The sequence below is a fragment of the Ochotona curzoniae genome, unplaced genomic scaffold, assembly GCF_017591425.1.
Source record: "Ochotona curzoniae isolate NIBS_2020 unplaced genomic scaffold, NIBS_Ocur_1.0 contig_21, whole genome shotgun sequence".
Taxonomy (NCBI): Eukaryota; Metazoa; Chordata; class Mammalia; order Lagomorpha; family Ochotonidae; genus Ochotona; species Ochotona curzoniae.
In genome coordinates this window covers 934,172-946,824 of record NW_024465322.1, presented here as the reverse complement: position 1 = coordinate 946,824, position 12,653 = coordinate 934,172, and the positions used below count along the sequence as shown (strand labels likewise).

Here is a 12,653-nt window from a genome sequence, read left to right as displayed (position 1 = left end):
AATAGGTTTCCAAAGCACTACTTGGGAGTTAGCCAAATGTTCATAGAGTCTTATGTAATTCATTCAGTGGTACTCATAACTTAAACTCACCTCAATGGTCCGTATTGTTAGCAGATCTGATCTACTCATTGGATATGATGTTTTTACCATACAAAAAATCACAATATACTTGTATGCATAACTTTTAAATGAGTTTTGGATTTTTAAAACTTTCCTAAGACAAAACCAACTCATTACCGCGGCATTCACAATTTTAACATAAACGCAGGAGTTGAATCTTTTTTTTGTTTTCCACTTGCAAATATTTTCTTTCTATTGAGCATTTTAAGCTGGGAATTTTATGCTCTGAAGAACAACTTCAACAATTTTTAAATAACCATACCTGAGTGTTAATTCTTATTGCTCCAATAGATGGAATTTCATAATAATAACCTATAATATAGAAATAGATATATATGTGTAAACATTACAATACATAAGAAGACACCGTAATTATTTTACATGTTACTACAAAAAAAAAGGATTTTTCACTTCTTAATTGAGTAAAAATGAAATCATCAATACTGATGATAAAGCAGAAAATATTTGGTTAACACACAGCCACAACACATACAGATTCGGTGAGAAATCTTGCTATCCTGTTGATATAATAACAAATGTTACAGAACAATAAAGATCCTGGTGTCATTAAAACCATGCTTTTCACCAGAAAACTGTGGAAGATGCAACTGGATATATATAATATACCTATATATAATAATTATTGTATTTACTTCAAATATTTGCCTGAATATTACTAGTAAAGTAAATTCAGATTCCTTTTGCTACGCTGATTATGCAATTCCTATTTTACATAACTTTTTTTTTAAATTTTGGGTCATATTTTTTTTTTTCTGAGTACAAAGGAAATACGACCTCCCTGTATAAAGCTTCAGTTTTGTAGGCTTATTCAACAAGATGGTGTATAAAACGATAGTTTTCTCGGATATTCATGTCACCTGCTCATATCTAAATTTAACAACATCCAGACATACTCGTTCCTAATTTTTCACATGAGGTAGTCGTTGATAGGCACGCTAAGAATCATTAAATATAACATCTTTTTATGAATGTGCAATAACATGACAGAGCAGAATTTTTATGTAATGTGGTGCTCAAGTCAAACTCCGTGTTAGTTTTCTCTGCTGAACTCATGTGCACAACTTGATTCTTGCCTTCAGTCCAATACGAGTTACCTACGACTTAGAGGATTAAAAACGATACTACATAATTCTGAAAACAGAAAACAAGTGCTTTATCTTCCAGTCAACTGTACTTTAGAAAGTTACCTTTATTTTCACAAGCCATCCATTGAATAGGCCCTCTGTCGTAATTGTGTTGACCGACTGAGAATGTGAAAACGCGTACCTGAGTAAATGGAAACACAGGTGCCTGTAAGGCTGATCACAGTTTTCTGAACGTCAAAACAAAATAATGTGGGAAAAAACTGAAATCTAGGTTTTAATTAAAAAAGAAAAATTAATACGACAAGAAAAAGTGAGGCCAATGTAAACTTCAGGAAAGTACTAAAGCACAGAAATCACATAGTTCACCTTAAACAAGACTGCAATTGCTAAATTAAATGAACACATAGGTAGTCCGTGCTTTATCTGCTGCCCAAGGTTTCATTAGTAGAAAATGTATCTTTTGTGTCTAACTCAAACTCACCCGTCTCAACCCATTATTGCACACTACACATCCAGTTCCTGCCCAGAGTACTTCCCTATTCCATGGGTATGTTGCAATCACAAAGAAACAATAAGCAAAAAGTTACTTAAATCAACTAAATCTGGTGACGGTTTTGCTACTCTCGCAGCAAGAAAACATTTGGGGTGTATTCAAAGAACTACGCTCATGTAAGACTTACTCTCTAGAAAAGATGTTTGGATGTATTAACAGGTATTGTTAAATCCTTTAGCCCCTTCCTGGGTTTGTAGAGAATCCAAATATTACTGCTTGTAACATATGATAAAGTCTGAAAATATTTTAAAATTCAATTGCTATTATGATTATAATTATTAAGATTATGATTATATATAAGTTTATATAAGATTATATTATACATAAGATTATAATTATATATTATATATAATTATATATAAGATTATATTATATATAAGATTATAATTAATAATTATATATAATCTTAATACATTATATTATAAGATTATATTATATTAAGATTATAATTATTAACTATGAAACATTGAATTTAAATAATATTTGGGGACAGAGAAAAGTGAGAGAGTAAGGAATTCCTATAAAACTGTATCAAAATATAAAATAAAATAAGCAAAAACTATAACAGTATAGAAGATACATTCTCGGATGTCAACAAATAACAATGGGCTATTCAACATATATTGATCTTCCACTATTTAGTATCATAGCGAAGCAAATTCCAATATTTGCATTTTTTTCCAAAGACAGTTACAGAGGATATCAACTTTCTAGAAATAAAGTTTCAAGAACAATGTTCATTTTATGTCGATTGAGCATTTGAATTGATGTTTTTCATTTTTTTTTTGTAGAAAAGTATCATTCTTTGAAATGTAAAAAATTTTCTATTTAATGTAAAACTGTAAAAGTATAGTATCTTCATAAACAGTCATAAGGCAATTGATCTGTTATTTAAGTGTGCCCCGAGTTTGCTGGTACAGACAATGGCAAGGAGTGCAGCATCCCATTGTCTAGATGCTGAGTCGCCCTGCCATCCCATTGTCTAGATGCTGAGTCGCCCTGCCATCCCATTGTCTAGATGCTGAGTCGCCCTGCCATCCCATTGTCTAGATGCTGAGTCGCCCTGCCATCCCATTGTCTAGACGCTGAGTCGCCCTGCCATCCCTTTTTCCATACTTTATCCCAACTCTTTCTCTGGGAATTCTCATTCTGCTGCAGCCATTTTTCTACTTTCCATTTTTTTTTTAAAAGTCCTTATGAAGCGCAGGGTGAACCTTCTAGCAGCAATTGGAAAGTACATCTCATTGCAAAATTTAGAAAAGAAAAAGAAGCGGAGAAGGGTGGGTGGCAGTAAGGGAGGGAGGCTGGGCAGAATGGGAAGTTTCACTATGTTTTTCAAGCTATATATATATGAAAGACATGAAACTTGTGTCCTTCACTGAAATTCAAAAATAATACTAAAAGAGAAAAAGATCATAATTGTTTCATTTAATTTTTCAGTTGGGTAACTTTGGGGAGCTGTCTGTATATCCTTATGCAGCATTGTGCTTACCTAGCTGATCTTCTTTCCAAATGGAAACATTTTTTCTAAGTAGATTGGCCACCCTGCCTGATAATTTAACTGTCACCCCTAGCACAACCATCTGATGAACTCAGGGCAAGGAAAAAATAAAAATCCAGAGGGTCTTTCATGACCAACATGAGAATTGAGGTTCACTTTCACATGAAAGTACAGCTTTAATTGTTTCTAGTTTCACAGCCGTCTTCTATTAAGATATTTTCCATGAAATAATTTTTCAGTAAAAACAGACATGCAGAAGGCTAAATGAGTGATTATACCTACAACTGCGGGAGACAAGCATTTCTAGCAACTTGACAGCTGTCCTTATGTTCCTACCAGGCGGCTATTTTGACCAACAGACCAAGCACGCACTTGACTTAACGACAACAATGAAAAAAAGTTGAAAAAGCTATGTTCTTTGCTACAAAAGTTGAACTCCCATGCGTTTGCTTGCTCGGAGCTCTGGGTGAGTTGTCAAAATCAAGTGACTTGGGACCAGGGTTGAGTTTGCAAGTGTAGATTCTGTCACACTGAATTCCAAACTTTTAAAAATATGGTAATAATGTTTTTTCCTCTCTCTCTCTCTCTCTTTTTTCTCACACACAATCTTGTTGATTTCAACATAAGTTACATTCACCAAATCACGCCTGTACTATCAACATAGAATTTGTTATCACCTATCTCAATTTAAACTGGCATGGCTGAAGATATTTTTCAGATGCTATTTTTCAGAAATCTTTTTAACGATTAAAGAAATCTTGAGAAGTATAAACGCAAACCTCTTTCCATAATTTAGCTCGCTATTACAGGATCTGTTTAACACACTCTAATGAATCCTGTAATAGGGATTTTAACTAACTGAGTTCATTACTAATTGTAATACACATCTTTATAGTAAAACACAAACCTGGTCTAATGAAAAGAATCTTCCTCTGTGTTAACTTACAACTTGGGATGGTACGGGTGTGCCAACCCTTCCGTTGTGTAATGTGTTACTGCCACCGTGTGGAACAGCCAGTGAACTAACTCCAAAATCCAGAAGCCAAATTCCAGAGCCCATGATTCCCAGCCGCTCTTCACACATTTTCCACTTTAAGTTTGCAGTTGTTGTTTTGTTTTGTTTTTTAATGAAAAGCTAAAGTGGTTTCTTGCAATGTGTTCAATGTAAAATCTAAATTACAAAATGTTCTGATCCATGTGCATGTGAAGAATTCACTTCTTCTGTGCTTGCATGATTTTATAGAAAAACAGATAAAATGACATAAAAAAAAAAAATAGCTGCAGGACCGGGCCTGCCATACCTCGGGTTAAAATGCTGGATGGGTTGCCTACCGTCTATATCCGTATGCCTGAGTTAATAATAGATTTTTTTAATGTTTGGGTAAAGGAGTGTGTTATATAGGGTGGAGAATTGTGGGATAATTTTTGTGTGTATATGAATATATAGTGTTGAAAGTTGTGTTTATGTTTCCTGCTAGTGTACACACTGGGAGGCGGGCCAAGATGGCTCCAAATAGGTGAGACTCTGCCACTCACGTAGGAATCCCGGATAGAGAATCAGGCTGCCAGCGTGGGCTTGCTTGTGTGAGAATTTGGGTGGTGGGCCAACGAGCACAGGATCTCTCTCTCTCTCTCTCTCTCACTCTCTCTGCACTTCAGCTGAGCCAATATGAAGCCAAGAGCTTCTTCAGGGTGTCCCACACACGTCTTGGGGCTTTTGACCATCCTCAATTGCTCTCCCAGGCCACAAGCAGGGAGCTGGATGGGAAGCGGGGCTGCCAGGATTAGAACCGGCACCCATATGGGATCCCGGTGCATGCAAGGCAAGGCAAGGACTTTAGTCATTAGGCTACCATGCCGGGCCCGTTTGAAGTTTCAAGTAAGCAACTTATTCACTTCAATCCAAGATTACATGTAGGCAAAGTTAATGCTCAAGCAGGTAGATTTCTACTTGTTTGGGGTAGTATATTTATGATCATGACACTCAACCCAAGCGACAAACACAACGGACATTTTCCCAAAAAGCTAGCTGTTTCTCAGCTAAGGTATATCACTTTCAGATAAACTCTGATTTCAAAATGTTTGCCTCTCTGATGGTTTTCAGCACGGGGACACATCATATTCTCAATTGTAATCAGCTTGGACACATTTTTTTCTTATAATGCGAAAGTAGTAGTTTTTGAAAGAAGTAACACGGGTGGCTGGTGTTGAACAATGGGATAAGGCTGAAATAGTTCCATGCCCCAGGAATGTGAGTGATCTGAAACTGTGGCCTTTGCAAAGTGTGAACAGAGCCCAAATTTGGATAGTACAGTGTATAATTTTTATAATTTGGGCCGTTTCGTTATAGTTAAATGGCATGGTAAGCTTTTTATATTATACAGACATACTTCTTATTGTTGCACACACTTCCGCAGGTGGCATAAAGCATTCTTAACAGACTTACGACATTTGTCCTAAAAGCAATGAGAAATCTGATTCTTGGAGCATTCTTAGCTACAAAAGCATGCACACAGCAGAAATCAGAGGAGCGTATGTAGTGAAATGAACCAATACATTAAAAATTGGTCTTGATTGTAAGTATACATAATTTTACATTCAGTTGCTTCAGAAAAAAAAAAGAGTTTTTTCCTCTGGACAGAGTTTTACAATTTCAATCTGACATAATAAGCCTAGCCTACTCGATTCGAGATTACATTTAGTTCATAGAAGACGTTGTTACTTAAAATTCTATTACTGATTTGTTACTTATAATAGAACACTAATTTACCATTTAATCCTACATTTCGGACTTCTGTTTTGTTTGTTGAAGACGAAAACACTTGTCTTCAATTAAGAACCCCTCAAAGCCACAAGGTCAACCTATTTAAAAAAAAAACAAAAACCACAGACATCTCTGCTTTCCCAGCAGAATCCCGTTACTGGAAACTGTTGCCTCCTCCACACTTATCAGCTACCCCAAGTTCAAGTTTAATTTATAATAGGCAAATCTCCAAAGTGTCATGGAAATGAGTCTATCGAGAAAGGAAGCCAATACAACGGAAACAAAGGCTTTAGCTACCAAAACATGTCAGGAAAGTTTTCTCAGAAATGGGTTTTATTCATTTACTCGGTGTACCAAAATTTTTGGCATGACGCCTAAAAAAATACTAGATTGGGCTAGATGGTTTAGCGTGAAAAATCTGTAATGATTGCGTAATTTGCAGCTCTACCAGAATCGGGAACATTTCCGGAGACCACATAGTTTTTCAGTGCTATTCAGCATTTGAAAGTTTGTAAGTTCACATTTCACGACCAGTTCCTAAAACATAGTGATTTGAAAGCGAGCTGCAACCTACAAAGCTTTGAAAATGCACCATGACGTGTGCAGGCTCTAAGGATGGAGAGGTTGGCCATGGAACTAGAGGAAAGAGTTGTCGGTGGCCAAATAACGGAGCATCACTGCAGCCACGGAAGAAACTGACAAACATTCAGGAAGATTCCATTCACAGGAAACGTAGACAGGCGATGACTTAAATTCCTGTTTCTACCACCTGCTATTTGTAAGAGCTTAAGCAAGTGATTTTTTTTTTCCACTTCAGGTTTTCTAATTTCTAAACTGGGGGTGATGGTGATAATTTTTTTTGATCATTATTATACTGGCCAATGAAATAATAAAATGCAAAACATTGCATTGAGAAACCATCTCCTCAACAAGTGTTAGCTACGGGAGTAAAGATGGCAGTGACAGTTGATGCCACAATCTCACGAGAGACTCTTTCCCATCGGTAGATCACTACCAGCCTTTCCCGCCTCCAGGAGAAAACAACGAACCATCCGGTACTCAAAAGCAACAGGTTTATGGAGAAGCAAATTTGATTTGTCCTATGAAATCCAGCCGAGGGCTGTGACGAAAACGGGTCAGTATTGTGCAGAATGCTGCTGTGTCCTTAGAGGACACGTCCGTGGGGGGTTTTGCGGGGTCTGGCAGAGGCAAGAATCGAACTGGCATTTGTTGCGTTTGTTGAAGCAAACAGGATGAGACAGCTGTGTAAACAACACATCAAAACAGAGCAGCCGTGTAAGTCAGGACGAGTGGATCTGAAGGGATTGAACGCGTGTGTCTCCCCTCCATGTCCTTGATGGGGTACAAAGCGTGTTCACGGCCACAGGTGTAGTTTCAATTTAGTGACAATTCTGTTTCTGTCACCTGTTAACGGTGGTAGGAACTTATTAATATTTCCATATTTGCCCTAACTCTTTGGAGAACCCCCATCCATAACAACTTCATTTATATTTCATTATATTAGATGGCTTATCAATGCTTAATTTCCTGCTATGCCTAATTTTTTTTTAAAGATTTATTTTTATTTTTTAAATTGGAAAGTCAGATATACAGGGAGGAGGAGAGACAGAGAGGAAAATCTGCGCTCTGATGATTCACTCCCCAAGCGGCCACAATGACTGGAGCTGCAATGATCTGAAGCCAAGAGCCAGGAGCCTCTTCTGGGTCTCCCACGTAGGTGCAGAGTTCTAAAGCTTTGGGCCGTCCTCAACTGCTTTCCCAGGACACAAACAGGGAGCAGGATGGGAAGTGGGACCTCCAGGACATGAACTGGTGCCCCGATGGGATCCCAGTGCATGTAAGGAGAGGACCGTAGCCACTAGGCTATTGCACCGGGCCCACTTTGCCTAATTTTTAAAGTAGATTTCTTCGTCAGGTATGTTATAGAGAAAACATTTGCATACCTTTAATCCACAGTCCAAACATAAGGCAAGCCTGCAGTTTTTAATGGTTTCATCTTAAAAGAAAACTAAAGCTACTGAACTTCTTTCACTTACATTGAGTTGTATTGGACAGCTGTCTTATTAAACACTTATAAGTATATCCAATTAATTTATCATTTCTTCCTTGCCAGTTCACAGTGGGAGCATCTTTCTACAGATTTAAAATATGACCACGATATTCTTACAGCTCATGAAACTAGCAGACACCAGCAAATCTGAAGTGTCACTAGCCAATTTACAATCTCATATAATCTCTGTCTCATGGGGCCTGGAATTGATAAGAATTTCAACATACAAAAAGGGAATAAACGATGCAAATAATAATAAAAAAAATATTTGAAAACAGGGTGCTGAAATGAGAATAAAAAGGACTGGGGGAAGAAAATTCTTCAAAGGTGTGCACAATTTCCCACTTTAGATATACACTCTTTTCACAAGTGTTGCACCCCCAGCACACACTTTTCCACCATTTTATTCTGCTCTTTCTACTGTTACTTTAGAATTTTTATATTATTCAGTTAGAATATATTTTTGCCTCTTCACTCTGAGCATAAAGCTCAGCATTAGAAAACGATTTTCCGGGGTGCATTGCTAAACATTTTCCCCAGCTATGGGACAGCATTCCAGTATCTTTCGTGTGTCTGGTCCTGGTAACTGTCTTTCAGACCTCCCGTCTGGTGTCACTTTGACCTTTATTTATCCGTGAGAGCGCAGTTTAGTTTTGGCACCATTTCTAAGGAGGACTGGCACACACACGGGCGAGCTCTAAGGAATGGCCCCTGCTGCGGGTAGAGATCGGACCGCGAACATGTTTTAATTTGGAACAGCTGTGAGAGATTAACATGGATTCTGTTGTGACGTGGGCTCTATCTACAAGCAGGTAAATTAATTCCCGAGAGGAGGACGTTACACAAACCATCCCAGGCATTTTTTTTTTCCGCCCCCCTCCAGTTTCTTAGGTCTTTGGGTCTTGCTAAACCGTGCTGTTGAGCTGTGGCCTCATGCATCGGTTTTGCCAACAGACCTCACCTTACCCGGGTGGCTTGTTGTAAGTACTTTCTGAATCATCCGGATGAAAAACGGACGTAAAATGACACACATTCGGTAGCCCCAATTTCGTCGAGCAAGATGCTTGGGGCTTAAGTAACAGACAAAGAGGAGCGTGCGGGTCTTTTTTCAAGCTCACCAAACTTGCTGTTAAACTTTGTCATTTTTTTTTTTAATTCATTGTATTGTGATAAGAGCAATGAACATGAAATTTATCCTTTTGTCATTATTATCAGAAACAATGTCCTACGGATTTCTGGAACATATTCATCTTGCAGAGTTGCAACCTGACTCCCAGTGATTCATAATTTTTCATTTCTATCTCCCCAGCTCCTGGTAGCTACCAATCGCCTCTCGGATTCTATGAGCTTAAGCGATATCAGATATACCGTGTGTAATCGCAAACACGCCATTACTCATGCGTCTATCTGAGACGACTCATTTCCTGGAGTGCCTTCAAAGTTTCATCCGTGCTGTTGTATTTTGCACAGCTTCCTCCTTCCCAAGGTCCCATTGCAGCGCAAGCACATAGCGCGTCTTTCTCACACGTCCACCTGCCTCTGACTGTTGAGGCTGTTTCCGTCGATGGCGCCTTTTGAATGGCGCTTCCGTAAGCACCCAGCTGATGCTCAACGTCCTGACGTCATCGCTTCGGAAGTGACGCTGCTGCAACGTATGGGAGTTCTGCATGGGATCCTTCGCGAAGCTCCATGTTGCTCTCCACAGCAGTTGTACCATTTGGATTTTTTTTTTTAATTTTTTTGTATTTTTGTACTGTTCTGACACCAGGTAGTGTCACCTTCTGATAAAAGCCATGCTGACAGCTGTGGGGTGACATGTCTTTGTGGCTTGGATGTGTATTTCCCTAATGACCAGTAATGTTGAAGTATTTAAAAAAAAAATATATATATATATATATGTCTGTCAGCCATTTCTGTGGATTCTTTGGATAAATGAGCACAAGACACATAGCCCTAAGTGATTAAGTTTGCGGGGCGATTCTGTTGCTGCTGAGCTGTACGGTCCATTACGTATTTCACACATCAATCTTTTATCAGACACAGGAGACAGTGAGCGAGAGAGACAGAGCATACTTCTGCCAAACCATCTGACAATATGAAATCATATTCTTTTCCTCTCTTTTTAAAACACTTACTTGGTCCACACGTGTCCCTCAAACATATACCAAAGAATCCATTAGAACTAATACTTGGCCACAAGAAACTTTTGAAACACTGAACAAGCCAGTCCAAAAAAAAAAGCAAATAAGCATTTTACCCCATAATTGATTCTCGTGAAATATTAACCATACTTTTGGTTCATATTTGGAACCCTAAGTAATGGCTTGAATTTCCCACTATATGTTTTAATTGGATCCTTTGTGTTTTAAGGGAGCTGGGGGAGAATCATCGCCCTGTTATAGCAGGCCAACTCTGATCGGCAGGATTATTATCAAAGACATTCTTAGTGGTGATCAAAGCTGATATATTCCACAGTGACAGCATCCTCCTGGGTCTCTCCCAGGCTTTCCCCTTGCGCTCAGAGAACCATTCAGACCAATTCCTTCACACCCTAAAATCCTGTTCTTCCTGGCTTATCTGGAACAGCACTCCTAAAACAATATGGAAGGATTTGTTGGCCAACATTTCTTGGGTCAGTTTTCCAGGAAGAGAGCAGTCGCTCCTGTTGCAAATTGCTTTTTTGTTTTGTTGTTTCATTTTGTTTTGATTTGGTCGATCTCCCAAGTAATACTGTAGGGAATTTTCTGTGAGCTTCGGAAATTTGGTTATGCTTACCATCTTCAATCATGAAATGATGTCAGAAATTTTACCTGGGAAAAGCTGGTGTTGTTTCTACGTTACCACTGCCTTCTGATTTTATTGCTTGTAAAACACACACACACACACACACACACACACACACACACACACACACACAATTCTCTATCATAAAAACCAGATAGGTCTTCTTGGTCCAAATCATTTGTGATGATGTTAATTACACTGTTCTTGTGAATCTCATAAAAATAGATTTGTTTTCTATTTCAGCTACTGCTTTCTAATCTATGATTTATTGAACTACCATCAGGACACTAGTACGGTCGATCAAAAATCGTCTTCATCATTCCTATCCCTTAAAAAAAAAAAATACCGCCGAGATGAATATTGGAATTAAAGCACCTCGTTGCACTCACTTTTTTGTCTTTATTATATTTGGCGAATATCTCTTGGGCTCTCTCCTCTCCCCCATCTGTGAACAGCATGATAATCTTGTTGCAGTTCGCCCTGGACACATTATACTGTTAAAAAGAATAAAAGTGGTTATTGCTGTGTCATCCATAATAAAACACAGTGCGTAGAAAGTCATGAACAAAGAGGACACGCAGCTGTCATGCACCGGTGGAACCACCTGCTCAGTGAGCACTTTCTTAGAGCTTGTCCCTGGCTCAGTTCTGTCCCCACGTCCCCTGACACCCTCGCCTTGCCCCTGCCGCTCCCTCCCCCATCTCCAAGCGCCTCCCCACACTGTCTCACTCCTCTGAGGTTTGATCAAATGCCATTATCTCAGTGAGATCTTCCTTCACGAGGAGATTTAAAAATTCAACAGCTCTTCAGACTGCCATTTCTTCGATGCATTTTACCCTCTTGCCTTCAGCACATGTTTTATTTCTTTACGTGGGTTTTTGATACTAGAATGTAAGTTCGAAATTGGCAAGAGATTTTCTTTTCCTTCCGTGTTGTTGCCCTAGCTACAAGATGCCCTTTCTACATCGGCCTCCCTCCATAATTCATTCATTAATGCATTTTAAACGAATGAGTGACTATCATGTCAACCTTTTGTTCCTATCATTTTTCTATCCAAAACAAAGAAATGATAGCAATCAAAAATGTGCAAGCCCTTTCCTAAACATTTGCAATATGCTTCTGAACATTTCTCCCCTTGCTGTTCCTTCCGCTTTGTTGGCCTTGCATTTGCACAAGGACGGTCCCTGATTTGCTATGCCTTGCCATTCTTTTGTCGGTGCTGCACCCTGCCCCCAGAACACCCTGCCAACCTCCCTCCTTCACACCCACAGAGGCTCAGCTATCAGGATTAATCCTTGTAAACCTCAAGGTCTCCCAAAGAGAGGAATTTAAGATGGATTAGCAAGGAAGGCTGTTAAAATGAACAACTCATTCACGAGGCAGGATGGTGTGCGGTCTTCAAACGATGCTGTTGGCTTTCCTTTTTTGTTGTAAATGTGTTTATTGAAATGCCGGGAACAGAAGTCTCACTGGTTTCTGCACGCTCTGTTACTTTGAAATGTCAATCTCCGGGCTCGGTGCTTGTCCAAAACTGAATGTGACCCTTGCAGGTAATTTTTAATTTTCTCATAACTGCCTTACAGAGGGCAATCACAAATTACTTCTCGTACGACATTCATTCAGCTGTTATCCAAAATGTTATCACATGAATGTGAGAGGGATCCACTTAAAAAAAAAAAACATGGAGCTAACATGCATTTTTTTTCCATCATTTCTTCCGACCACAGTGTGCATTTTAATGTTTGTACACACTT

General features: G+C 38.8%; 1 protein-coding gene across 7 annotated transcripts in view; it reads right to left on the bottom strand.

Annotated features, from left to right (window-relative positions):
• CACNA2D1 (calcium voltage-gated channel auxiliary subunit alpha2delta 1) overlaps positions 1-12,653 on the bottom strand; it is a 343,062-nt gene that overhangs the window by 48,712 nt on the left and 281,697 nt on the right. For all 7 annotated transcript variants that reach the window (XM_040970986.1, XM_040970994.1, XM_040971020.1 and 4 more), the window contains exons 12-14: positions 11,289-11,393; positions 1,329-1,407; positions 383-432 (exon numbers count right to left, since the gene is read on the bottom strand). In XM_040970986.1, coding sequence (XP_040826920.1) covers positions 383-432; positions 1,329-1,407; positions 11,289-11,393 — 234 coding nt within the window. The remainder of the gene's footprint in view (positions 1-382; positions 433-1,328; positions 1,408-11,288; positions 11,394-12,653) is intronic.